This window comes from Rana temporaria, chromosome 3 (assembly GCF_905171775.1).
Source record: "Rana temporaria chromosome 3, aRanTem1.1, whole genome shotgun sequence".
NCBI classification, from domain to species: Eukaryota; Metazoa; Chordata; class Amphibia; order Anura; family Ranidae; genus Rana; species Rana temporaria.
Window position 1 is genome coordinate 182,769,216 of NC_053491.1, and position 27,832 is coordinate 182,797,047.

Below are 27,832 nucleotides of genomic sequence, written 5' to 3' on the forward strand. Positions count from 1 at the left end.
GAACTACTCTAATAGGGGCACCTGTTATAAGGGGAAACACTATTGGGGACATTTACAGAGTAATACCAGAATGTGTGGAGGAAACAGTAACAAGCACCAGAGAGCATTTGTATTTCCCCCCCCCCCCCCCCAAAAAAAAAAGAAGGAAATTGGACACGTACAATGTTTCATGATATAGCCTGAATTATTTTTTTAGTGATCGGACCTCCTTGAATTTTAATTCAATCCCCCTGCTCTATAGTGTGTACTTGTCTCAATTAAAAGCACTAGATGTAATTTCTGTCTGCGGCTTTGTTCCTCTGCTATTCACACAAATCACTTCTGACCGGTTTTTCTGACATCAAGAGAGAAATGCACTTTAAACGTATGAAGAGAAGACTGCAGATAGACAGATACAATTTATATAGGAGGATTTGTTTGATCTCTATGTATCACCTGAGGAGCGTCCTTTACTGGGTATATTAAAGGGTTTACAACCACCTATCTGCTTGCTGACCACCGGCAGTAGATATACGTCGGCAGAATGGCTGGTGTGCGCAAAGCAACGTATGGGTACGTTGCTTTGAAATTCCTGCCTTGCGAGCGGCAGAATGCCCTTGTAAACAAGACATCCCCTGTTCTGCCTAGTGACATGACACTGATCGTCTGCTCCCTGTAATCGGGAGCGGTGATCAGTGTTGTGTCACAGGAGTCCCAGCCACCACACAGTTAGAATCACTCCCTAGAACTCCCCGTAGTGGTTAACCCCTTCCCTGCCAGTAATCAGTGCATTTTTATAGAACTGATCACTGTATAAATAACAATGGTCCCAAAATAGCGTCAAATGACAATGGTCCCAAAATAGCGTAAAAAAATGTCCGCCATAATGTCGCAATCACAATAAAAATTGCTGATCGCTGCCATAACTAGTAAAAAAAATATATTAATAAAAATGCCATAAAACTATCCCCTATTTTGTAGACGTTATAACTTTTGCGCAAACCATCCGATATATACGCTTATTGCAATTTTTTTTACCAAATATATTTTTGGGGATATTATAGCAAAAAGTAAAATAAAAATAGCTTTTTTTTAAAAAAAATATTTGTTTTTGTTTATGGCGCAAAAAATGAAAATCGCACATTTGTGTGGGGAAAAAAAAGTATGTAAATTTTGTTTGGGAGCAACGTCACACGACCGAGCAATTGTCAATTAAAGTGATGCAATGTCGAATCGCAAAAAATGGCCCGGTCATTGAGCAGTCAAATCCTCCGGGGCTGAAGTGGTTAAGCAAACAAACTGAAATTCTGTAGGATTTTGAATATGTAATGCACATTCTCATAGTTCCAATTGTTATTTTGGAGACAAGATAATCTTTATCCTATTTTCATTGCTGTTTGTGCCCACGCAAGGAGCTTTCCTCTAGCTTCCTGTCCAGGTGATGGCTGTAAGACAGAATGGAAAATCTCTCCAGTGGATACTCAGACAGCAGTAAAGCTATCTACCCCAAACTAATATAACATATTTTGGTTGGAGTTGGACATTAGCTGAACGCTTGTCTAGCTAAGCATATTAATTAAATGTGGGTTCGCCCCAAAAATATGCTGGATAAAATTGTAATTGTTTAGATGGGAACTAATTCAGGGTAATACCTAAATCCTCCAACATTTCAGTTTTCTATTCCCCTTCCAAAGAATGTGGACAAGTCCTCAACTTCTTCATGTACAATACAGGGTCATTGTTGGTCCTGCACTCTACATTATATAGAAAAGCAAATAAATATGTGCAAAAAATAAAAAATAAACAATCCTTTAGGTATATTTGCTGCTAAGCAGCAATGATGTTTTTCACCCACCATGTGTATCTATTAATTCAAAGATAATGTAGCTAAAAAAAAATATAAATACTGTATTTATTGGCGTATAACACTCACTTTTTTACCCTGAAAATAGAGGGTAAACTGTGCCTGCGTGTTATATGCAGGGGGCTGTGGAAAGCTTTTTTCCTGAAAATTCCCTCTTAAAGTTAGGGTGCGTGTTATACGCCTGTGCGTGTTATATGCAGATAAATACGGGTATACCCAAAAATAATCCAGAATGTTCCTTGTTTCACAGTCCTTGACCAATATCAAACATGTGTACACTCTTTTAAATATTCTTCCAGTGCTTATTTTACGCAAAGCAATATATGTGCTTACCTCCCTTAGTGGACCTCAATTTCCATGAAGGTCATGCATGCATGTGTTATTAAGACCACAAGGAAACCTCCACCACAATTTTGGGCCTTTGTGAGCAGAGGGGATTACTGTCCTGGAAAAGTAACCAGTAATCTAATCAAATTAATTGGGAGACGAGGACCCACTGCACCCAGCATATAACATTAATCATAAATATATATAGATGAACACCTGTATGGGAATAATACGAGCTTTAAAATTAATAATACTTCATGCATCAAATGTACAAATAGGTAATATCAGCAAAGAAGCCGACAGGAGTCCTGGGGGAATTGTGCACATATACCAGGATATAGTTCTTAAAAAGGTACCTCCAGAGGAATTTTGCAGCAAAGTCCAGTTGCTAAACATACAGCAAGGTGTCCACTACACATGCACACTGTGCTACATACTGAACTATCTAGTATACTGCATGAGAGATAACAAGGGGACAGGTATGTTTCAAATATACAGTGCCTTGAAAAAGTATTCATACCTCTTGAAATTTTCCACATTTTGTCATGTTACAACCAAAAAGGTAAATGTATTTTATTTGGATTTTATGTGATAGACCAACACAAAATGGCACATAATTGTGAAGTGGAAGGAAAATAATGAATGGTTTCGATTTTTTTTTTTTTTTTTACAAATAAATATCTAAAAATTATGGCATGCATTTGTTTTCAGCCCTCTTTACCCCGATACCCCCAACTAAAATTCAGTGGAACCAATATGAGATTTTAACCTCTCAGGTTAAGAAAAAAAAGTACAAAGGGGTTAGGGGTGTACCATCATCCTAGTATCGAAGATAAAGTTGACGGGTTCAGGGAATCCCCAGAAACCCTGAAAGCCGACAGACAATGAGTGGGCGGGGAGGACTATACCGGTACGGGGTGAAGTATAAATTCTTTTGCATCACTCTGGTTGAGTATAAACACTTCACCCTGTACCGGTATAGTCCTCCACGCCTACTCATTGTCTGTCGGCTTTCAGGGTTTCTGGGGATTCCCTGAACCCGTCAACTTTATCCTCAGTGGAACCAATCCTAATTAGTAAATAGAGTCCACCTGTGTGTAATTTATTCTCAGTATACACACAGCTGTTCTGTGAGGCCCTCGGAGGTTTGTTAGAGAACCTTGGTGAACAAACAGCATCATGAAGGCCAAGGAACACACCAGACAGGTCAGGGATAAAGTAGTGGAGAAGAAGTTTAAAGCAGGGTTAGGTTACAAAAAAAAATATCCCAAGCTTTGAACATCTCACAAAGCACTGTTCAAAAACACCACTCATAAATGGAAAAAGTATGGCACAACTGCAAACCTACCAAGACATGGCCGTCCACCTAAACTAACAGGAGGGCAAAAAAAGCATTAATCAGAGGAGCAGCTAATGGGCCCATGGTAACTCTGGAGGAGCTGCAGAGATCCACAGCTCAGGTGGGAGAATCTGTCCACAGGACAACTGTTAGTCATGCACTCCAAAAATCTGACCTTTATGAAAGAGTGGCAAGAAGAAAGCCATTGTTGAAAGAAAGCCATAAGAAGTCCTGTTTGCGAGAAGCCATGTGGGGGACACAGCAAACATATGGAAGAAGGTGCTCTGGTTAGGTGATGAGACCAAATTTTAACTTTTTGGATGAAAAGCAAAACTCTATGTGTGGCAGAAAACTAAACACGGCACATCACCCTGAACACACTATTCCCGCAGTAAAACATGATGGTGGCAGCAGGGTCGAGTTTCACCTTCCAGCAGGACAACGGCCCTAAACATACAGCCAGAACTACAATGGAATTGCTTAGATCAGGGGTGTTAAACTGGCGGCCCTACAGCTGTTGCAGAACTACAAGTCCCATTATGTCCTTGCATGTGGGAGTCATGCTTGTAACTGCCAGCCTTACAATGCCTCATGGGACTAACATGACAAAATGTGGAACATTTCAAGGGGGTATGAATACTTTTTCAGGGCACTGAAATTACATATACATACACATATACAGTTGTGCTCATAAGTTTACATACCCTGGCAGAATTTATGATTTCTTGGCCATTTTTCAGAGAATATGAATGAGAACACAAAAACTTTTTTTTCCACTCATGGTCAGTGTTTGGCTGAAGCCATTTATTATCAATCAACTGTGTTTACTCTTTTTTAAATCATAATGGCAACATAAACTACCCAAATGACCCTGGTCAAAAGTTTACATACCTCAGTTAATAATGTGTATTGCCCCCTTTACCATCAATGACAGCTTGAAGTATTTTGTGGCATTTGTGGATGAGGCTCTTTATCTTCTCAGGTGGTAAAGCTGCCCATTCCTCTTGGCCAAAAGCCTCCAGTTCCTGTAAATTCTTGGGCTGTCTTGCATGAACTGCACGTTTGGAGATCGCCCCAGAGTGGCTCAATGTATTGAGGTCATGAGACTGATGCCGCGTACACACGACCATTTTTAATGTCATGGAAAAAAATATGTTTTTCTCAACGCGATTCTTGTCAAACCTGCCTTGCATACACACGATCGTGAAAAAAAAGTGCTTGAGCAAAGCGTGGTGACGTACAAGATGTACGACAGCACTATAAGGGGGAAGTTCCATTCGGATGGCGCCACCCTTTGGGCTGCTTTTGCTAATTTCGTGCAAATTTTTTGCTAATGTTAGTAAAAGTTTGGTGAGAGAGGATTCGCGCTTTTCAGTCTTCGTGCTTTTCAGTCTGTTACAGTGTGACGAATGTGCTGAATCTGCTATCTCCATTACAAACGCTCGTTTTACCAGAACGAGTGCTCCCGTATCATAACTTGCTTCTGAGCATGCATGTTTTTTTCCCCGTCATTAAAGCCTGCACGCGACCGTTTGTTTTTTGGAATGTCCAAGTATGTCCCATACGCAGCTTCCTGGCTGATGAATGCAAATGTTCCTCCAGTATTTTTTTTAAAACATACTGCATTCATTTTGCCAACAATTTTGACCAAATTTCCTGTGCCTTTGTAGCTCACACATTGCCAAAACATCAGCGATCCACCTCGGTACTTTTCATCATAGACCTTGTTGACTCCTCTCCAAATGTAGCATTTCTGGTTGTAGCCAAAATGCTTAATTTGACCTCATCACTCCAAATGACTTTGTGACAGAAGGTTTGAGGCTTGTCTCTGTGCTGTTTGGCGTATTGTAAGTGGGATACTTTGTGGCATTTGCGTAGTAATGGCTTTCTTCTGGCGATTTGACCATGCAGGCCATCTTTCTTCAAGTGCCTCCTTATTGTGCATCTTGGAACAGTCACACCACCTTTTTTCGAGAGTCCTGTATTTCACCTGAAGTTATTTGTGGGTTTTGCATCCCGAACAATTTTCCTGGCAGCTGTGGCTGAAATTTTAGTTGGTCTGCCTGGCCGTGGTTTGGCTTCAACAGAACCCCTCATTTTCCACTTCTTGATTAGAGTTTGAGCACTGCCGATTGTCATTCTCAATTCCTTGGATATCTTGTTCTATCCTTTTCCTGTTTTATACAGTTCAACTACCTTTTCCCGCAGATCTTTTGACAATTCTTTTGCTTTCTCCATGACTCAGAATCCAGAAACGTCAGTGCAGTACTGGATGAAAGATGTAAGGGTCTGTCAGGAGTCCAGAAACGCATTGACCTTCTATACACACGCACACTAATTACAAGAAAACATCACAGGTGAGAATAGTTACCTTTAATAGCCATTCAAACCGCTTTGTGTCAACTTGTGTGCATGTTATCAGGCCAAAATCACCAGGGTATGCAAACTTTTGATCAGGGTCATTTGGGTAGTTTCTGTTGCCATTATGATTAAAAAAGAGTAAACACAGTTGATTGATAAATGGTTTCAGCCAAACACTAACCATGAGTGAAAGAAATGTTTTTGTGTTATCATTCATATTCTCTGAAAAATGACCAAGAAATCATAAAATTCTGTAATTGTAAACTTATGAGCACAACTATGGAGATATACACACACACACACACACACACACACACACACACACACACACACACACACACACACACATCCTACACAGTATGTCACAAAAGTGAGTACACCCCTCACATTTTTGTAAACATTTTATTATATCTTTTCATGTGACAATACTGAAGAAATGACACTTTGCTACAATGTAAAGTAGTGAGTGTACAGCTTGAATAACAGTGTAAACTTGCTGTCCCCTCAAAATTACTCAACACACAGCCATTAATGTCTAAACTGCTGGCAACAAAAGTGAGTACACCCCTAAGTGAAAATTTCCAAATTGGGCCCAAAGTGTCAATATTTTGTGTGGCCATCATTATTTTCCAGCACTGCCTTAACCCTCTTGAGCACGGTGTTTACCAGAGCTTCACAGGTTGCCACTGGAGTCATCTTCCATTCCTCCATGACAACATCACAGAGCTGGTGGATGTTAGAGACCTGGCACTACGCCACCATCTATTTTAGGATGCCCCACAGTTGCTTAATAGGGTTTAGAGCTGGAGACATGCTTGGCCAATCCATCCCGTTTACCCGCAGCTTCTTTAGCAAGTGGTTGTCTATGAGGTATGTTTGGGGTCGTCATGTTGGAAAACTGCCCTGTGGCCCAGTCTCCAAAGGGAGGGGGTCATGCTCTGCTTCAGTATATGCAAACAAAACGACTAGCCCTTCCTAAAATCAAAGCGCTTGTGGAAGAGAGGAGAGAAACTAAATGAAAATACACAGGGACTATAATCACCTCCCTCTAGGACAATATAAAAAAACAGTGATGGTAAAAAGCTGCCACCTTATCCCATCTACTGATAGGCAAATTTTAAAGCAATACAACATACAATGCATTAACAACACACACATATATATATATATAGGCTGTTACTGATCAAAAAATTTCTGTTCGATTAATCGATTGTTTTTTTTAATCGATTAATTTCGATTAATTATAACACTCATACAGATCCAACTACTTTTAGCTCCTTGCAGGCTGATTCCCAGTGCAGCTACCAACAACTGGAAAAATGGATAGCAGGATACAAAAAACACACAAAGGCAGCGCTCGATGGGAATAGCATTAAAACTTTTATAGTCTTCAAGTAGGTAACCAAATAAATATTGCACTGGAAATAAAATCGATTTAGCTACATAAACTGTAAAAATGGTGCGAGTAATGCCAAACGGTACCAAAAGCAGTCATAAAAACATGTACCCAAGTATGATACTGGTATAAAAATGTGTACAACAATGCCACTACTGAATCCAGATGAGGAGGGGTTAACATCAGTCCGTCGGCATTTAGATGTCCCATGAAGGGAACTAACACAACTCCCAGTGTAGAATCCCAGGTTGATAGACGGAAGTGATAGAGGGAAGTGTAACAGCCCTTGCGTGTGGCAGATAGTAAGGTCCCGCCGGCATGCAGATATGAAGGCACAGCAAAGGAGCCCTTCAGATGGACACGGTAAGCCCCACCGGTGTCCGCGACGTTACTGGATCTCCGATGGAACTCCCTGAAGGCCTAGAAGCCAGCAGAGAGGTGAGTACCAATCAAAAGAATTTTAATCGATCAAAAAGATTTTGATCGATCAAAAAAATTAAAGATTAATCGATTAATTAAAAGTTAATTTGCACAGCCCTAATTATATATATATATATATATATATATATATATATATATATATATATATATAATATTTTTTTTTATATATATATTTTCTTATAAACACTATATCTGAAAAAGTGAAGGTGAAGGTCATTAACAAGCAAGAAACAGTTAATTGAGGGAACCATGAATGCCAGCATGTACTGTAACATTACAACATACAATGCATTAAAGCGGTGGTTCACCCTTATTGACATGTTTTTAGCATAAAATTCGGCATAGTAGCGCGAGCTACAGTATGCCTGTCTTAATTTTTTTAGTCCCGTACTCACAGTGTAATCGTAGACACAAGATTTCGACTCCCCGCGGGGAATGGGCGTTCCTATGGAGAGGGAAGGTGATTGACGGCCGGCTCTGGCACGTCACGCTCCCCGAAGACAGCCGGAACAGGTCTCGGCTCTTCACGGCGCTATACGGCGCCTGCGCACAGACTATGCGCAGGCGCCGTGAAGCGCCAAGTCCTATTTCGGTTATTTCCGGAGAAGCGTGACGTGCCAGAGCCAGCCGTCAATCATGCTGCCTCTCCATAGGAACGCCCATTCCCCGAGGGGGGTCGGAATCTTGTCGCTACGATTACACTGTGAGTACCGGACTAAAAAAATAAAGACAGGCATACTGTAGCTCGCGCTACTATGCCGAATGTTATGCTAGAAGAAAAATATATATATTTTTTTTATTAATAGGGTGAACCCCCGCTTTAACAACACATTACATATGAAGGCGGCGCTACCTAAAAACATATATCTATATAATATATATTTTCTAATAAATAAGCACTATATCTGAAAAAGGTCATTAACAGGTAAGAAACAGTAGAGACAAGAGTCTGTGTTCAAAGAAAAGAAAAAGAGATCTCAACGGCTTGAAATGCTCATCCTCTTCCACCAGAACCACCACTCGTGAAGATAATTCGGGGTCTAAATACACCACTGTTGTAATCGCTCTTACCAAAAGGTACAGTATATACAGAGTTGTATGAACTCAAAAATGCCTCTCCACTTCTCCAGATTCAAAAGGGTACATAAACGCATCCAGCGACTGGTGCTCAAATATAGGAGGTAAAAAAAGCCACAATAGTGTAATACCGTATAAACTTTTTATTTAAAACCGCTCCCCTTTAAAATTGCACTTACAATATAAAAAACAAATTCAAAGGCAATACATCACATCACATCACGTTGGTGCAGCGGGAGCATATTAGGGCGATGTTTCCATGCAGCTCAGTTTCAGGGTCTTGGCAATCTTCTTAGAGCCTAGGCCAGGGCTCAAAATTCCAAGTCCTGAGCAACTAGCCAGGCCTCAAGGGTTACTCGCCACTAGTTGCCCCGTCCAACCCCTACCCTGCCCCTAATCCCGCCCCTAAACCCACCCTCATAAATTATCTCATGAAATTACACTTAAATGTTTTATGCAGAATTAATTTATAAAAATATTAACAACTTTATCCATGCCCACCTGTGTCCACCAATGCAGCCTGTGCCCATCAAAGCAGCTCGTGCCCACCACACAACCTACCTGTGAAGGGGAAGAGAGGGGAGCCGCTGGCTGGATGATCAAACCGCCAGCTGGAAGATCATCACAGCTTTCATTTCAATAACTGTGTGCTCTCCCGCCGTGTGCCGTCACATAAGCCTCTCCCCTTGTTCGGGGAACTTTGATACACATCACCCTTCCTATGATTGGATGAGTGAGCCGTCTATCAAAGTCACGGAAAAAGAGAGGAGAGGCTGTATGTAACGGCACACGACGGGGGGGGGGGGAACACACAGCTATTGAAATGAAAGCTGGTATGTTCCCCGCGCTCTGCTAATCCAGCCAGCAGCTCCCCTCTCTTCCCCTCCGATGTGGAAACTTCACACTGGATATGGATTTCTGCACAAACTGGTCATAAAATGTGATCTGATCTTCATCTAAGTCACAACATTAGACAATCACAGTCTGCTTAAATTAATAACACACAAAGAATTAAATGTTACCATGTTTTTATTGAACACTCCATGTAAACATTCACAGTGCAGGTGGAAAAAGTATGTGAACTACTAGACTAATGAGATCTCTAAGAGCAAATTGGAGTGAGTGTCAGCCCACTGGAGTCCAATCAATGAGATGAGATTGGAGGAGTTGGTTACAGCAGCCCTGCCCTATAAAAAACACACACCAGTTCTGGGTTTGCTTTTCACAAGAACCATTGCCCGATGCAAATGCTGCCTCGCACAAAAGAGCTCTCAGAAGACATACGATTAAGAATTGTTGACTTGCATAAAGCTGGAAAGGGTTATAAAAGTATCTCCAAAAGCTTTGCTGTTCATCAGTCCACGGTAAGACAAAATTGTCTATAGATGGAGAAAGTTCAGCACTGCTGCTACTCTCCCTAGGAGTGGACGTTCTGTAAAGGTGACTGCAAAAGCACAGCGCAGACTGCTCAATGAGGTGAAGAAGAATCCTAGAGTGTCAGCTAAAGACTTACAAAAGTCTCTGGCATATGCCAACATCCCTGTTAGCGAATCTACGATACGTAAAAACACTAAACAAGAATGGATTTCATGGGAGGATACCACCAAAAAAAATATTGCTGCACGTTTACAGTTTGCACAAGAGCACCTGGATGATCTACAGCAGTACTGGCAAAATATTCTGTGGACAGATGAAACCAAAGTTGAGTTGTTTGGAAGAAACAAAAAACACTATGTGTGGAGAAAAAGAGGCACAGCACACCGACATCAAAACCTCATCCCAACTGTGAAGTATGGTGGTGGGGGCATCATGGTTTGGGGCTGCTTTGCTGCGTCAGGGCCTGGACGGATTTCTATCATCAAATGAAAAATGAATTCCCAAGTTTATCAAGACATTTTGCAGGAGAACTTAGGGCCATCTGTCCACCAGCTAAAGCTCAACAGAAGATGGGTGTTGCAACAGGACAACGACCCAAAGCATATAAGTAAAACAACAACAGAATGTCTTAAACAGAAGAAAAACCGGAGTTAGTACTCACCGCTAACTCCTTTTCCAGTAGTCTTCCAGGACAGCCCTTGAGAGATGGAGTCCCTCCCATCGACACAGAAAACACATTGCCAATCAGTTCAAAAGGCGGTCCCTGGTCAGTCATTTACCAAGAACCGAAGGATGGAACTGAAAAATATAACCAAAACAGGTAAACATATTAATGCATCAACATAACTTAAAGGGTGGGATCGTGCTGTCCTGGAAGACTACTGGAAAAGGAGTTACCGGTGAGTACCAACGCCGGTTTTCCCGAGGCGTCTTCCAGGACAGCCCTTGAGAGGATCCCCAAGTACTCACCAGATTAGGGGGGGGGGGGGACCACAGCTTGGAGGGCTTTCCTCCCAAAAGCCTGATCCTGACTGGACATTAAATCCAGTCTATAATGCCTTGTAAAGGTGGAGAAGCTTGACCACGTGGCTGCTTTACATATTTGCTCCGGGGTGGCACCAGCTTTTTCCGCCCAGGATGCCAAAAGTGCCCTTGTGGAGTGGGCTTTAACACCCCCAGGAGAATCTTTATTTAGTATTTTATAACTTTCTGCTATAGCTAGCCTGATCCACCTAGCTATAGTGACCTTGGAAGCTTTTTGTCCCTTACGCTGTCCAGAAAAAAAAGTACAAACAAAGAATCTGCCAGTCTAAAAGATTTGGTTGCATCTAAGTACTCTAGAATACACCTTCTTACATCTAATACAGTGGTTCTCAACCTGTCTAGTGCCGTGACCCCTTGATAAAATTTCCCAAGTTGTGGGGACCCCTAACGGTAAAATTATTTTCTTATCGTGGGTTGTTGGCACCCAAAGTAAGACAAGAAATTTGCGCCCCTAACCCATGGACATTTAGCGCTCACTGAGTCCCTTCCACTCGTACACTATTAAAACCCCTTATAGTGCATTTTAGGATGTACCACTCTTTCTCTTTGTTCTCCTTTCTTTCCCTTTTATCTCTTTCTATCCTCATTTCTTGTTTGTTATCCCCATCCCTCTCTAGACGTCTTGTTCTTTCTCTTATTCTTTCTCTCCCTTTTTCTTTTTTCCCTCCCCCTCTTTTCCTCTCCCTTCCATGTATTCTCTATTTTTATTCCTTCAATTACTCCCTGGTGGGGAGTATGGGATCAGTGGCAGTGCTGGCGGGGAGTTGGGATCAGTGGCAGTGCTGGCGGGGAGTTGGGATCTTGATCAAGGTCATCTGCTGATCTGAGAACTGTAGTGGGGACTATTAAAGGTAACTTTAATCACAGGTAGTGTTACTCACTGTGTCTCTGATTTCTCGTAGCAGTGACACCTATGCTGAAATCAGCAGATAGGGTCTCCTCCAGCCCCTCCCACTTCACATTCCTCACCAGTCAGCTGACCTCTAGTCCCTGCCCCCGCAGCTATGCCATGAAATAAATGGGCAGCTGTGAAGAGGCCGAGTGGGCGGCCCCAGGCTTCAGGAACAGCCCAGGCCTTGGTGACCCCTGGCAAATCCTGATTTGCCCCCAAGGGGGTCCCGACCCCCAGGTTGAGAACCACTGATCTAATAGATGAAACTGCCTTTCTTTTTTGTTTGAGGCGTTCTGGCAAAAACAAGGGAGAATAATGTCTTGGGACCTATGAAATTTGGATGCTACCTTCGGCAAGAACCCAGAATCTGTTTTTAAGATGACTCTGTCTTCAAGGATTTGAAGGAAGGGCTCTCTAATAGAGAGATCTTGTATTTCACTGACCCTGCTGGCTGAAGTGATTGGCACAAGGAGTACTGTTTTGAAAGTAGTCTTAAAGACACCTCTGAGATAGGTTCAAATGGAGTTCCCAAGAAGGCTTTGAGGACGACCGACAGGTCCCAAGTTGGATTTACTTTGACCTTAGTTGGTTTCTGTCTAGTGATTGCTTAACAGAACCTGGAGATAAGAGGATCTTCCTGCAAGCGTCTTTCCAAGTATACACTTAGTGCCGATATCTGTACTTTAATAGTACTACGGGTTAACCCCTTGTCTACCCCGTCCTGTAGGAACTGCAAGATATTTGTTATATCTTTGTTAGGTGTTCCCTGATTCGCCAACCAGGAATTACATTTTTTCCAAATTTTACTGTAGATAGCTCGAGTGACTGGTTTTCGACTCTGAAGCAGAGTTTGGATCACTTTTTCGGATAGCCCTTTGCCCCTCAAAATTTCTTCCTCAGTAACCATGCTGAAAGTTTTAGCATGGGTACTTAAGGATGCAAGAGGGGTCCCTGTGACAGGAGGTCTTGTCTGCATGGGAGCCTCAAACGGGGTTGATCTGTCAATTTCAGTAATGTTGTGAACCAAGGTCTCCTGTGCCAAAAGGGTGCCACCAGTATTAAACATGTTGCTTCTACCAGAAACTTGGCCAAGACCCTCGGAATGAGGTGAAGCGGTGGAAGGCTAGGCTAGGCTAGACTGAAGGTCCAGGGTATCTGTAATGCATCTACCTCCCAGGGTTGATCTCCTGGGCATAGAGAGCAGAAATCGGGGACTTTTGTATTCTCCTTGCTTGCAAACAAATCTATCTCTGGGATCCCCCAGTGAGGTTGAAGACTTCCACATGTAGAGACCATTGTTTATTCGAAACTAGTTGTCGACTCAAGAAGTCTGCAGTGTTGTTCTGTTCGCCCCTCAAGTGTATTGTGGAGATGGACTTTAAATGAACTTCTGCCCATTGAAACATCTGTTTTGCTACTAACATTAAACAAGGACTTCTGGTACATCCCTGCTTGTTTATATAAGCTACTGCGGTCATATTGTCTGATCGGACTTGAAGGTGGTGACCTTGTAGCTTGTCCTGAAATGCTAGTAGAGCTCTTAGGATTGCTGTTAACTCCTTCCAATTGGAATAAAACTTTTCCTCTTCTGGTGTCCACCTGCCCTGTGCCCAGAATGTGTTGAGATGGGCTCCCCAACCCCAACTGCTCGCATCTGTGGTCAGAGTGGATGTGATAGGAAGGACCCAGAGAACCCCTTTGTTTAGGTTCTCTTTGTCCTTCCACCACCAGAGCGAACGTTTCACACTGGTAGGGATTGATACAGATTCCTCTAGACCTTTGTCCTTCATTTGTTCCAACAGAAAACTTTGTAGATCTCTCTGGTGGAACCTGGCCCATTGCACAGCCGGGATGGCTGCCGTCATCAGACCAAGTGCTGACATGACCTCCCTTACTGTGCAATTGTGACTGGTTTGAAGAAAAGATATCCTCTGATACAGATTTGATATCTTCTCTTCCGGCAGAACTATCTTTTGTTCCAGACAGGATTTTGTAACCCAAGTTGGAGTTGTTTTGGATTTTTCTAGACTGAAAATCCACCCCAAGCGTCTTAGATTTTGTTGTGTTAACTCTAAATCCTGGCAGAGTTGCTTCTCTGAGTGGGCTGTGAGGAGTTAGTCGTCCAGATATGGTATGATTGAGACTGACTGGAGTCTCAGGGAGACCAATGCTTCCCCAAGAACTTTTGAAAAAATCCTTGGAGACGACGACAGACCGAAGGGCTCTGCACTGAAAGTGATACATTTTTTAATCTATCTGAATCGCCATGCGAAGGAATATAGGTGTCCCTTAAATCCAGGGTTGCCATAAATACTTATTTTTGAAGATTTTTAATCAAATAAAATTGACCCCATCCGAAATCTCTTGTAACGGATGGAGAGATTCAGAGGTCCCTGATGGCTTTTTTACTACAAAAATGTGTGTGTAAAAACCCTCCCCCTGTTCGTGAATAGGAACTGGTGTCAATACTTCTTGATCCACCATATCTCCTATTAATAGGGGTAAAGCCCTGGCTTTTTCTGAGTGACTTGGTAATTTGGTCACCAGAAATTTGGATGGTGGTTCGCTGTGGAATTCCAGTGTATAACCTCTTTTGATTATGTTTAGAACAAATTTGTTTGAGGTTGTCTTTTCCCATTGTGGAAGAAAGTTCTTTAGTCTTCCTCCCACAGGGACCCTGACGTTACTGGGGCTTGGGATCTTGACCAGGCCGATTAAAAAGTATGCCCCCTCTCCCTCTACCGTTTTGCCCTGTCCAATGTTTTTTGGGTTTGAATTCTTTCCCTGCTTTTTTGGAATCCTTAGGGGGATGTAAAAACTTTCTGAAAAGGTTTCTTTTTGTTGGGGAAAGATTTATTTTTGTCCGCCGTTCTATCCAGGGCATTCTCCAATTCAGGCCCGAAGACTAAATCCCCAGTGAAGGGAACACTGCTTAAACGCGTCTTGGATGCCGTGTCACCCCCCCCCACGTTTTCATCCATACGGACCTTCTGGCTGCCACTGAAAGAGCTGCAGATTTAGCTGTGAATTTTACAGCATCAGTTGCAGCGTCCGAGATAAAACGAGTTGCTTTGAAGAGCATTGGGAACGTTTTTAGGAGCTCTTCGCTAGAAGTACCTGCTTGGAGGTATTCTTCCAACTGGGATAACCAAAACTCTAAGTTCCTGGCAACACAGGAAGTGGCTAATGCTGGTTTTAGTCCTGCCATAGAAGCATCCCAGGCCCTTTTTAAGACTATGTCTGTCTTTCTATCCATTGGGTCCTTTAAATGACCCATATCTTCAAAGGCCAGATCCGACTGTTTAGATACCTTGGACAGAGGGGCATCAAGTTTAGGATTTTTGTTCCAGACTGCCTCTGGGTTCTTGTCAAAGGGAAAGCTTTTGAGAGAGTTTGGGAAGAAAGCTTTTTTTATCCGGCTCAGCCCATTCTTTGCGAACTAGATCAGAGAGCACACCATGAATAGGGAACACTCTGGCCTTCTTTTTTCCCAGGGCAGCATACATTTTGTCATGCCTGGATAATTGAGCTTCTTCCTCCTCAATCTCCAGTGTATCATAGATAGCACTCAATAATTCATCTACCTCCTCAATAGATAATTTATATTTTGTGATTCTGTTAGCTGCGACCTGATCTACCTCATGGTCTGAGTCAGAATCAGAAGATTCAGGTCTAACTAACCCAAAGGCTATGCTCCCTTTCTCTACGGGGCTCCCCTGAGCTAGGTATTGTGGGGCTTATTGAAGGGGAAACTGTAGCTGCACTGCTGGTGGAAGCAGACATGTTAACATTAGTCCCTAAGGGATTTAAAAGTTGATGCCATCTCTTCCTTAAATGAGCTAAGGAACTTGGCCAAGGGGGAGTGTGCCTCAGATTTCAACAATCGTGCAATACATTGCCTGCATAAGGTCTTGTCAGAACCTGAGGATAATTTGCTTCCACAATTAGGGCACTTCCTGCAGCCTGACTTGTCCTCCCTTGAAGCCTCCTTAGCCTGTAATGGAGAAAGATGGATGCTTTAAAATCAACCCCTTTCCCCTTTAAGGGACACCCGTGCTGCCACCACCGCTATTGTTTCCCGGGACAGTGACCCCCCATGGAACAACTATACCCAGCCACCACTCCTAGCCTAGCCCTAGCCTACAATAACACCAGTACAGGGCATGCCCAGCAGCCTACCCGGGTTAAGCTGGTGCCTACGTCCTCCAGGGTGTCCTGGGGATTAGCCTCCATGGTGCCCCCTTGTTCCTCCGTATCCCGCCGCTAGTCCGGTACCGCTGGGAGCAGGTCAGGGATTAGTAGGCCCAGCGCAGGCTTTTTCACTCCTCCACACGCCCTGGAGACCCGGAAGCAGAAGTCTTGGCGCACAGTCATAACGCGATTCTGCCGTAAATGACGAGTCAGCGTCTCCAAACCCCACCGCGATCGTGGCGAGGAGCTGGCAATGGACGGATCCACTCACCCACTCCTGGGGAAACCACGCCATTCTGTCCACTGGCTCATGTCGGCACCGGGAAGGAGGAGGAAAAACGGGTCTGCTCCGATGTTGCTGGACGGTACCCAAGCCCAGCACCAAAAAGGTGAGACTTCCTAGGAGGCGAACGGTTGGGACCCAGTCCTCCTATACGGCCTCTTTTCCCTGCAGGCAGCCCCTGAGAGATGAAGTCCTTTTGCATGTTCCTCTGGCAACATGTCCCTCCGATGGAGGAAACACAATGACTGACCAGGGACCTGAGGGACCGCCTTTTGAACTGAGTGGCAATGCGTTTCCTGTGTCGATGGGAGGGACTCCATCTGTCAAGGGCTGTCCTGAAAGACGACTGGGGAAATACGCCTTCTGAAGTGGCCCAGTCAGAGTCCTGACCTCAATCCAATTGAGATGCTGTGGCATGACCTCAGGAAAGCGATTCACACCAGACACCCCAAGAATATTGCTGAACTGAAACAGTTCTGTAAAGAGGAATGGTTAAGAATTACTCCTGACCATTGTGCACGTCTGATCTGCAACTACAGGAAATGTTTGGTTGAAGTTATTGCTGCCAAAGGAGGTTCAACCAGTTATTTAATCCAAGGGTTCACATACTTTTCCCACCTGCATTGTGAATGTTTACATGGTTTGTGCAATAAAAACATGGTAACATTTAATTCTTTGTGTGTTATTAGTTTAAGCAGACTGATTGTCTATTGTTGTGACTTACAGTAGATGAAGATCAGATCACATTTTATGACCAATTTGTGCAGATATCCATATCATTCCAAAAGGGTTCACACACTTTTTCTTTCAACTGTATAGTCAGACTTCTCCAAGCTGAAATAGACACAGATACAATGAACACAAAAGACGTCACAAGACTTTCAAAAAATTACACCGACCTGAGGTGTGCCCTGGTCAGCTGGCCAAAAAAAAGGGGCAAAGAGACCTAGATAGGTAAATAAATGTTTATTGAACAACTTACTGTATATCACTGGGCTAGCTTGGTAAATGCTTGTGACATTTTGACCTGAGGGTTTTGAATGTACCGAGAGAAGCAAGTGGATTTCCACCTGCCCAAACTCCTGATGACATGAGCCGGGACTCAGTGCCTGGAGGCAGCCGATGCCGCACCTTTGTGGAATGAGTGACCCGAATACAGACTAGGGTTAAGCCCTAAGTTGACGAGGAGAATGCATACAAGTTTAATAAACTGACTAGTACCAAGGGGAAAACGGTAAAAACAATAAACTATCACTGGACCTGATAGGCAAGTGACATAACAATAGGTCCAGAACTGCAACTGGGCACCATTCGTTGAAGGTCTGGAACAACTTGATATCCACGCCCCCACTGGCCTGATGCTTGTTGGATACTGTCAAATGGAATACAAAATTATCCTGATGATGAAATGGTGGCGCCCGCGTAATATCTGTGAAATGGCAGCTTTGATGACTAGACCGAGTAGAAAAGGAGACTGAAAGTATGGCCGACATATCCCTGAACATTATACTAGATACGGGTAGGCGTTTAGTCCCAGCCACTGGTTGGCACTTGAATGCCTCGAAGAATAGCTTTGACCGTGTGGGCCACAAACAGGGAAGGCTTCTTGGGGTTCTATAAGGACAAGTGTTGAATGCCGACTAGGTACAGCCTGATCGTATTATGGGACAATGCCAAATCCATGTGACAAGGACACAAAAGTCAACACATATTTAACGTCACCTACACCCAACCTGGGGTATGAGACCTGGACCCTGCAGAAAGCGTTCCATGCGTTATGGTATACTTAAATGGCATTGAGGGACAGGGATTGATTAATCAGCTTTGTGCAAGTGACTGCTTAGTACATTATAAGCTGCGACCAATGTGGGATGGGAGACATTGTTGGATCAGCTCCTGGGGTTGTTGGAAAAACAAGTGAAAGTTAAATAGAGACAACGCATCAGCTGCGACATTGCCCTTTCCGTAAATAAAGGAACAGTGATTAGAAAAACTTGCGCTGTAGTGAAAGCTGAACCAGCCTGCTTAAAAGGGACAATATGGCCAAGGATTTGGACCTACCTTTGTTGATGATCTCGGCCATGGCCAGATTGTCCATGGAGAAGACTGTTAGCTCTACCCAGGTGTGACCCCAAACCTGAGCTGCTGCTACTTTGGGATACAACTCAAACAAGGAGGAAATTGTCAGAGAACCAACCGTGGAAGAACTGGCAGACCTGTCCTGCACTGACCAACGAGCACAGTGCGCATGCATACGCGCGCACACGGCAACAACTCAATGAATCTAATACAGTGTGTACAGCGTCTACTAGGGTGTGAACTGCACGTGTACTCTGTAGTTTGCGCCTAAACCTACTTAGTGTATACTGCAAGTGTGCTCTGTAGTTTGCACATAAAGCTACTTGGTGTGTACTGAACTTGTGCTCTGCAGTTTGCACCTAAAGCTACGTGGTGTGTACTGCACGTGTGCTCTGTAGTTTGCACCTAAACCTACTTGGTATGTACTGCACTTGTGCTCTGTAGTTTGCACCTAAACCTACTTGATGTGTACTGCACGTGTGCTCTGTAGTTTGCACATAAAGCTACTTGGTGTGTACTGCACGTGTGCTCTGTAGTTTGCACCTAAACCTACTTGGTGTGTACTGCACTTGTGCTCTGTAGTTTGCACATAAAGCTACTTGGCGTGTACTGCACTTGTGCTCTGTAGTTTGCACGTGTCCTCTGCAGTTTGCTCCTAAAGCTACGAGGTGTGTGTACTGCCTTTGTCCTCTGCAGGCCATTAATATGTCTGGAAGGACAACAAGGAGAGGCAGAGAGTCACGAGGGCAAGCAGGCTCTGCGTCTAGCGGCAACAGTGCTGGTTGTGGACACGGTGCATCCTCATCAGCACGTGGCCGTTGGACACGCTCGTCCTTGTTTTCGGCAGCTGGCCGTGTTTAGCCGCAACATGCCGAAGACTCGGTAGAGTGGATGACCAAGCTGTCCTCATCCTCTCTCACTCAGGCTCAGGTTACTTTGTCTAGCAAAGTAGCTGCCAAGGCGTCCTTTTCCCTCTGCTCAATGGCATCACTCACTCCTTCCCTAGCCCCACCATGTCCTCCTGAGGAGTCCCCCAAACTGTTTGAACACAGTGTTGAGTACATGCTGCATGAGGATGCGCAGCGTTTTGAAAACTCCCAAGATGGTACACAGATAGAGGAAGGCTGTAACGTGAGCCCAGAGAGAGGGGGTGCCCAAGAAGGACAACAATCTGGCAGTTATGTTCCCCCAGCTGCAGCATACTGCCAGGTTTTCGACAGTGATGAGGAGGGAGGGGATGATTAGGCCACTGACTCTACGTGGGTGCCTGATAGGAGAGAGGAGGAGGAGGCGGCGGCGGCACAGGCACATCTCCAACGAGGCAGGATGCCCTCCAGGGGCCAGCTTAAGGGGCAGCACGCCGACTGCATTACAACGCAGAGCTAAGCATGTGCAGGGCGCTGCGGTGTCTCAGCGTTATTCCAAAAGTTCTTTGGTGTGGGCTTTTTTGAGATGAATGCATTAGATCGCACCACTGCTATTTGCAACATATGTCTCAAGCGTATCTCGCGTGGCCAAAACATCACCCGCTTGGGCACCACATGCTTGACCAGACATATGTCGACCTGCCATGCAGTTCATTGGCAAGCGTACCTCAAAGACCCACACCAAAGAACAAAGCGGACCTCCCCTGGCTCCTCATCAGCTGGGATCTCCAACCCCACTATACCCTCAGTCCTCTCTGAAGCCTGCACCGATAGGACTGAAGGTGTAGAATTAGGTGTGTCACAGCCTAGTACATGCGGGCAATCTACTATCGGTACACCGATGGCAGATTGTACCAGGCAAATTTCCCTGCCCCAGCTGCTGCAGCGCCGAAAGAAGTACTCTCCCAGCCATCTACATGCCCAGCGGTTGAATGCTAGCTTAGCTAAATTGCTAGCACTTCAACTTCTGCCTTTTCAGTTGGTCAATTCTGCCCCCTTCCGTGAGTTTGTGGAATGTGCGGTACCTCAAGTTCCCAAATGCCACTTTTTCGCACGGAAGGCAATTCCGGCTCTCTACCGGCATGTGAAATGCAATGTCCATGCCTCGCTGGACAGGGCGGTCAGTGGTAACCTTACCACCTGCATATTACCGCTGACTCATGGTCCAGCAGGCATGGACAGGGACGTAACTTATCTTTCACGGCGCATTGGGTGACTCTACTGGCAGCTGGGAAGGACGCAGGACAAGGTACAGTAGTGTTGGAGATTGTTCTGCCACCACGCCTCCAAAATGCTACTACTGGTTGTGACACACCTCTCTCCTCCACCCCCACGTGTCCTCGGAACCAGCGGTGCTCCATAGGCGTTCAAGGGGGTACGCAGGCAAAGAGATGCCATGCGGTGCTTGAGCTGGTGTGCTTGGGAGACAGGAGCCACACTGGGGCAGAGGTTCTGTCAGCTCTGCAGGGGCAGGCTCAGGAGGTGGTTGATGCCACACCAGCTTAAGCCAGGAATGGTGGTTTGCGACAATGGCACCAACCTCCTCTCCGCCCTGCGACAGGGACAGCTGACACATGTGCCCTGTTTTGCTCATGTCCTTAATTTGGTGGTGCAGCGGTTCTTGGGCAGGTACCCAGGCTTACAGGATGTCCTGAAGCAGGCCAGGAAAGTATGTGTGCATTTCCGAAGGTAATATAATGCCAGTGCTCGGCTGGCAGACCTCCAAAGGGAATACAACCTGTCCAAGAACTGCCTAATCTGTGACATGCCCACCAGGTGGAACTCTACGTTGGCCATGCTGCAGCGGCTGCACACGCAGCAGTGGGCCATCAATGAGTATCTGTGCCAATATGGCAGCAGAACTGGGTCAGGGGAGCTTGTTTTTTTTCCCCACTCCAGATCAGGGATGCATGCACTGTCCTGTCACCATTTGAGGAGGCCACGAGGATGGTGAGCAGTGACAGTGCATGCATCAGTGAGACTGTCCCTCTTATTCACATGTTGGAGCACATGCTGCATGGAATAATGGACAGGGCCCTTGAGGCAGAACAGAGGGAGGAAGAGGAGGACTTCCTTACCTCTCAAGGCCCCTTTATCCAGACAGTGGACAGCTTACCCGCCTAACACAGAGGAGAAGGAGGAGGAGGAGGAGGATTGTGTCAGCATGCAGGTGGAGCTTAGCACTCAGCATCAGCAGCAGTCTTCAAAGGATCAATTACAGTCCCAAGGAACCTATGGACTTGTACGTGGCTGGGATGAGGTGGCTGCGGATCCTGTCGTCCTCAGTGACCCAGAGGACTGTGCACCGAATGCCTCAGCACACCTACGCTGCATGGCCTCCCTAATCTTGCAAAGCCTGCGTAAGGATCCTCGTATTTGTGCTATCAAGGAGAGGGATCATTACTGGCTGGCAACTCTCCTTGATCCACGTTACAAGAATAAGGTTGCGGACCTTATCTTGCCGGCGCAGAGGGAGCAGAAGATGAAACATCTTCGGGAGGCCTTGCAGAAAGGTCTACCGTTCCCAGAGACGGGGGGGGGGGGGGTTACCAAATCCTGATCCTGGACGTGTTGCTGAGGCTTCGGTGAGTCACAGAGCGGTGGAGAAGGTGGCCGTCTGACCGATGCGTTCAGACAATTTTTTAGTCTGCAGCCCCAAGGTATGACCGGTCCAGCAACCATCGCCAGCATCTGTTTTACATGGTGCGGAAATACCTAGGGGCAAGTTTAGACTTGGACACCTTTCCCACCACCGAAAATCCTCTGGCTTACTGGGTCTTGAGGATGGATCACTGGCCAGAGCTTGCACAGTATGCAATTGAGCTACTGGCTTGTCCTGCATCCAGCGTTCTTTCAGAGCGCACATTCAGTGCTGCTGGAGGATTTGTGACCGATCACAGGGTGCGCCTCTCCACCGACTCCGTCGATCGACTGACCTTCATAAAAATGAATCAGGCTTGGATCACCACCAGCTACCAAGCACCTGATGCTGATGTAACTGAATAATTTTTTTTAAATGTCAGATCCCTTGGAGACTGCCTATGCTGATGCTGAAAGACTATCCTGTTATGCTGACTGAATATCCTTTTCCTCCTCAATGATCTTGCTGATAGCTTGTAAGAACATTGTTGGTTCTGGGCACCACCACCAGTGGCTTAAGGTTCGTACACACGGTCGGACATCCAACAAAATTTCCCTTGGATTTTTTACTTTGATTTGTCCGATCACACCCATAGCATACACACGCTCGGACTTTTCTGCAAACCTTTCTAACACTTTCCCAACATCACATGGTTTTACTTGCTCTTTACCGCCACCCTTTGGTTAACTTCTGCTATTGTTGGTTGAGTTTAACATTGGTTCTGAGCATGCGCATTTGTACTTTGTCCAAAAGTCCGTTGGTTTGCTGTACACACGGTCGGACAAAGCACCATCGGACTTTTGTTGCCAGAAAGTTGGTCCGTTCGCAGACCCAACTTTTTGTCCGATGAAAGCCAAAAAAGTTGGTCCGATGGAACGTACACACGGTCGGACAAATACGAAAAGTGCCGGATTTTGAAGTTGGTTGGGCAAAAGTCCGACCGTGTGTACGGGGCTTAAGGCCCAATTTTTCTGCCCCTGTTTAACAGGGGCATGCAATTACAATTTTTGATGCAATACTTTGCAGCGGGCTCATTGCTGCGCTCCAACTAGAGTATCTGTGAGGGGTTGCAGTGTTGTGGCACCAGCACCAGTGCCTAAGGCCCAATTTGTCTGCCCCTGTTTAACAGGGGCATTTAATTACAATTTTTTATCTAATATTTCACAGCAGGGCATTCCAGCGCCCACCAAGACTAACTGTGAGGGCTTACAGTGTTGTGACAACACCAACACCTAGGTCCCAAATTTCTGCAGAGTATATACGGCAGGCCCCTACTTTCAAACACCCAAATTACAAACGACTCCTACTTGCAAACGGAAGGAGACAACAGGAAGTGAGAGGAAATCTACCCCTAGAAAGGGAAATTCTCTTTTTGAAAAATATTCAAATCATTTGTCATTGGGACAGAAAGTGAGGTGCAATCTTCTGAACAGATGCACACAGACAGCAAAACAAATGTTACATGGGTGATAACCCTTCTCTATGTTTTCAGAAAAGCTTAAAAAAAGATTTTATGATTGAAGCTACACTTTAAAGACGCACAGTTGAAAATTACAAATAGATTCTACTTAACAACAAACCTACAGTCCCTGTCTTGTTTGCACCGCCTGTATACTTCTGTTCAAAGTATATAGGGCCAAAGGGGCTTGTAATGACCTGGGGGGAGGAGGGGGGGGGGGGAACCCATGCTATTTTTCTCAGTGATTTTCATCCATATTGCAGGGACCAAACATTACATTAACCACTTACCCCCCGGACCATATTGCTGCCCAAAGACCAGAGTACTTTTTGCGATTCGGGACTGCGTCGCTTTAACAGACAATTGCCCGGTCGTGCGACGTGGCTCCCAAACAAATTTTTTTTCCCACAAATAGAGCTTTCTTTTGGTGGTATTTGATCACCTCTGCGGTTTTTAGTTTTTGCGCTATAAACAAAAATAGAGCGACAATTTTGAAAAAAATAGTATTTTTTACATTTTGCTATAATAAATATCCCCCAAAAATATATAAAAAAACATTTTTTTTCCTCAGTTTAGGCCGATACGTTTTCTTAGCGTTTATTGATTGGTTTGCGCAAAAAATGGAGTTACACTTACCGGTAACGTCCTTTCCAGTAGTCTTTCAGGACAGCCACAACTTGAGAGATAGGCTCCTCCTCTTCCTTAGGAAACACTGCACAGCCTTTAAAATCTCTCCTCCCCCTGCTAGACCTCAGTTTTTATACGAGCACTCTGGTCCGCTGGGGAGACACAAGAACATGTTAGTAATCCATAGTTTAAACATCAATATCATACTATGTTCCTGGATAAAAAAACCCTTTCTTCCAACTTTTCGGGAGGGTAACTAGGGCTGTCCTGAAAGACTACTGGAAAGGACGTTACCGGTAAGTGCAACTCCATTTTTCCCTATCCGTCTTTCAGGACAGCCACAACTTGAGAGGATAATCGAGTACTTACAATTTAGGGTGGGACCACGGCTTGCAAGACTTTTCTCCCAAAGGCTTGTTCACCTGCTGACACCAAGTCTACTCTATAATGCTTGACGAAGGTGGCGTAGCTGGACCAAGTTGCGGCTTTGCATATTTGATCTGGCGTCGCTCCAGCCCTTTCAGCCTGAGAAGTAGCCACCGCTCGAGTAGAGTGTGCCTTTATTCCTGTAGGGACTTCCCTACCAGTCAAGGAGTAAGCCTGCCCAATAACTAGTCTAAGCCATCTAGCAATTGTGCGCCGAGACGCTTTCTGTCCCTTTCTGGTCCCAGAAAACAAAACAAACAAAGAGTCTGACTTCCTAAAACCCCGAGTCAGCTCCAAGTACTGTAGGATGCATCTCCTAACATCTAGTGTACTAAACTTAAACTCCCTTTCACCTGAGGGATTGGAACAAAATGAAGGTAACACAACCTCCTGGCTTCTATGAAACTTAGAAGCCACTTTCGGAAGGAAAGCCGGATCGGTTTTAAAAACAACCCGATCTGGAAAAATTACACAAAAAGGAGGACGAATGGACAGGGCTTCCAATTCACTGACCCTCCTGGCAGTAGTCACTGCAACTAAAAAGACTGTCTTAAACGTTAAATCCTTTAACGAACACTTGTCTAAAGGTTCAAAGGGCAACCCTGTTAGCACCTGTAAAACTAGTGATAGATCCCACTTGGGGAAGGGAGGTCCCTGAGAAGGTTTCTGTCTGGACAAAGCCCTAAAGAACCTGATGATCCAAGGATTGGAGGCTAGAGGGCTCTCTAGAAACACACTGAGGGCTGAGACCTGGCTTTTAAGGGTACTCACTGACAAGCCTTTATCCGCTCCGCACTGAAGAAACTCTAGAACGGACTTGTGGCTTTGTGCTGGAAAGGAAAATTCCTGGCACCAAGTATTAAAACGAAGCCAAACTTTTCTATATATAGAACGTGTCTCCTTCTTCCTACTGTTAAGAAGGGTGGCAGTCAGTTTGTCCGAAAAACCTCTGGACCTCAGTAAGGACTCCTCAGTAACCACGCCGCAAGGTTCCACCTGTGTACCTGTGGGCATAGAACTGGACCCTGCGAGAGGAGATCCTCTCGAAGAGGAAGAAAAAGAGGGGGTTCTGTGGTCAGTTGCTTGAGAACCGAAAACCAAGCCCTCTTGGGCCAGTGGGGTGCCACAAGGATAAGTAATGTGTTCTCCAGCTGAAATTTTCTCAGGACCAGTGGTAGAAGAGCTGGGGGTGGGAAGGCGTAACAAATCCCGAATCGCCAGTTCTGGGATAGGGCATCTATCCCTCTTGCTCCCTCTCCCCTGCCCCGAGAGAAAAACCAATGTGTTTTTGCGTTCTCCCTGGACGCGAAGAGGTCTATCTCCGGAGACCCCCATCTCTTGACCAAAAGATGGAAGACCTCCTGATTGAGGGACCACTCGTCTTCCCTCAGTTGACTTCGACTGAGGAAATCCGCTGTACTGTTTTCTATTCCCCTTAGAAAAACTGCTGATAAGGACAGGGTGTTTGTTTCGGCCCAGCGAAAGATTCTTGTTGTTATGGCCGACAGGGCTACACACCTGGTGCCACCCTGTTTGTTCACATAGGCCACGGCCGACGCATTGTCTGACCTCACCTGGACGTGGTGTCCTCGAAGTCTCTCCTGAAAGAAGATGAGAGCTAAACCGATCGCCCTCAGCTCCTTCCAGTTGGAGGAATGTTTCAGCTCTGCCACTTCCCAAACACCCTGTGCTGGAAGTACACCCAGGTGAGCCCCCCAACCTCTGCCGCTGGCGTCTGTGGTGACAACCAGTGGAGACCGGATATGCCACAAACGACCCTGCGACAAATTGGTGATCTTTCTCCACCACCAGAGGGATCTCTTTACCTGACTTGGGACCTGTACCAGGACGTCTAGGTGTTCTGAGCTGTGGTCCCAGATTCTGAGTACAAAGGCCTGCAGGGCCCGAAAGTGAATCCCTGCCCACTGGACTGCCGGTAGAGTGGAAGTTAACAGTCCTAGTGTTGACATCAGGAATCTGATTGAAACCTGATGGCTGCCCTGGAGGGCAGATACCGACTTTTCTAACTTTAGAGCCTTCTCTAATGGAAGGAAGACCCTTAGAAGGGTGGAGTCCAGGGTGTACCCTAAATAAGGAATGCGCTGCGATGGTATTAGACTGGATTTTTCCAGGTTTAACAGCCAACCTAGGTCCATAAGGGTCTTTTTGGTTAGTTCCAGGTCCCTGGATACTTGTTCCGGAGAGGCTGCAAAAAGAAGCAGGTCGTCCAGGTACGCTATTATACCCACTCCCTGAAGACGCAGAAAAGCTATTGGTTCCGCCAGGACCTTTGTGAACACGCGGGGTGAGGAGGATAGACCGAATGGCAAGGCCTGGAACTGTAGGTGCACCACTGAAGTTCCCAAGTCTATCGCTAGCCGTAGAAACTCCTGAGACCCCTCTGCAATGGGTACGTGCAGGTACGCGTCCCTGAGGTCCAGGGAGACCATAAAGCAATTCTGTGGTAGGAGGGCCCTTACCGTGAAAATTGACTCCATACGGAATCTTTTGTATGTTACTGACTTGTTCAGCGGTTTCAGGTTTAGGATTAACCTGTACTTGCCAGAGGGTTTCTTTACCACGAAAACGTGGGAGTAAAACCCTCTTTTCTCCTCTCCTTTTGGGACTCTGCAAACAACATTTTGGACCTCCAGATCCCTCAAGGCCCCCACTAGAGCTTCTGCTTTTTCCTTGGCTCTGGGAAGCTGAGTGACCAGGTACCTCTGTGGCGGAAGGGATGAGAACTCCAGGGAATACCCCCTTCTCACTATCGCCAATACGTACCTGTTTGGGGAAAAAGACTCCCATTGTGGGAGGAAGGCCCCCAACCTTCCCCCCACTCTGATCTGGGAGTCATTGTTTTTTGGGGGGCTGGTCAGGTGGGCGAAAAATCGCTCCTCTTCCCCTACCCCTGGGTGTCCAGATCCTTTTTTGAGTCTCTGGTTTCGGGACCCCTGTTTGTCTCTGGGGACGAAACCCTCTCCCTTTTTGTGGAGTTTTACGTTTAAACGGAAAAGATTTTTTCTTATCCGCCGTGCGGTCTAAGACTGACTCCAGGTCGGGACCAAATAGGAGATCTCCTGTAAAGGGAATCCCACATAAC

At 45.4% G+C, this 27,832-nt stretch overlaps 1 protein-coding gene across 1 annotated transcript; it reads right to left on the minus strand.

Moving 5' to 3' along the window:
• Window positions 1-24,348: 24,348 nt before the first annotated feature.
• LOC120931941 lies at window positions 24,349-27,553 on the minus strand. Its single transcript, XM_040343931.1, has 2 exons — window positions 24,673-27,553; window positions 24,349-24,455 (listed from the first exon to the last, which is right to left on the minus strand). The coding sequence occupies exon 1, from the start codon at window positions 27,535-27,537 to the stop codon at window positions 24,676-24,678; it is 2,862 nt and encodes a 953-aa protein (XP_040199865.1). The 5' UTR covers window positions 27,538-27,553; the 3' UTR covers window positions 24,349-24,455; window positions 24,673-24,675.
• Window positions 27,554-27,832: the final 279 nt, after the last annotated feature.

What these genes read in the sequence shown, in the direction of transcription:
- LOC120931941 (XM_040343931.1), bottom strand. Translation starts at nt 27,537, where the DNA reads ATGGGAGTCTTTTTCCCCAAACAGGTACGTATTGGCGATAGTGAGAAG.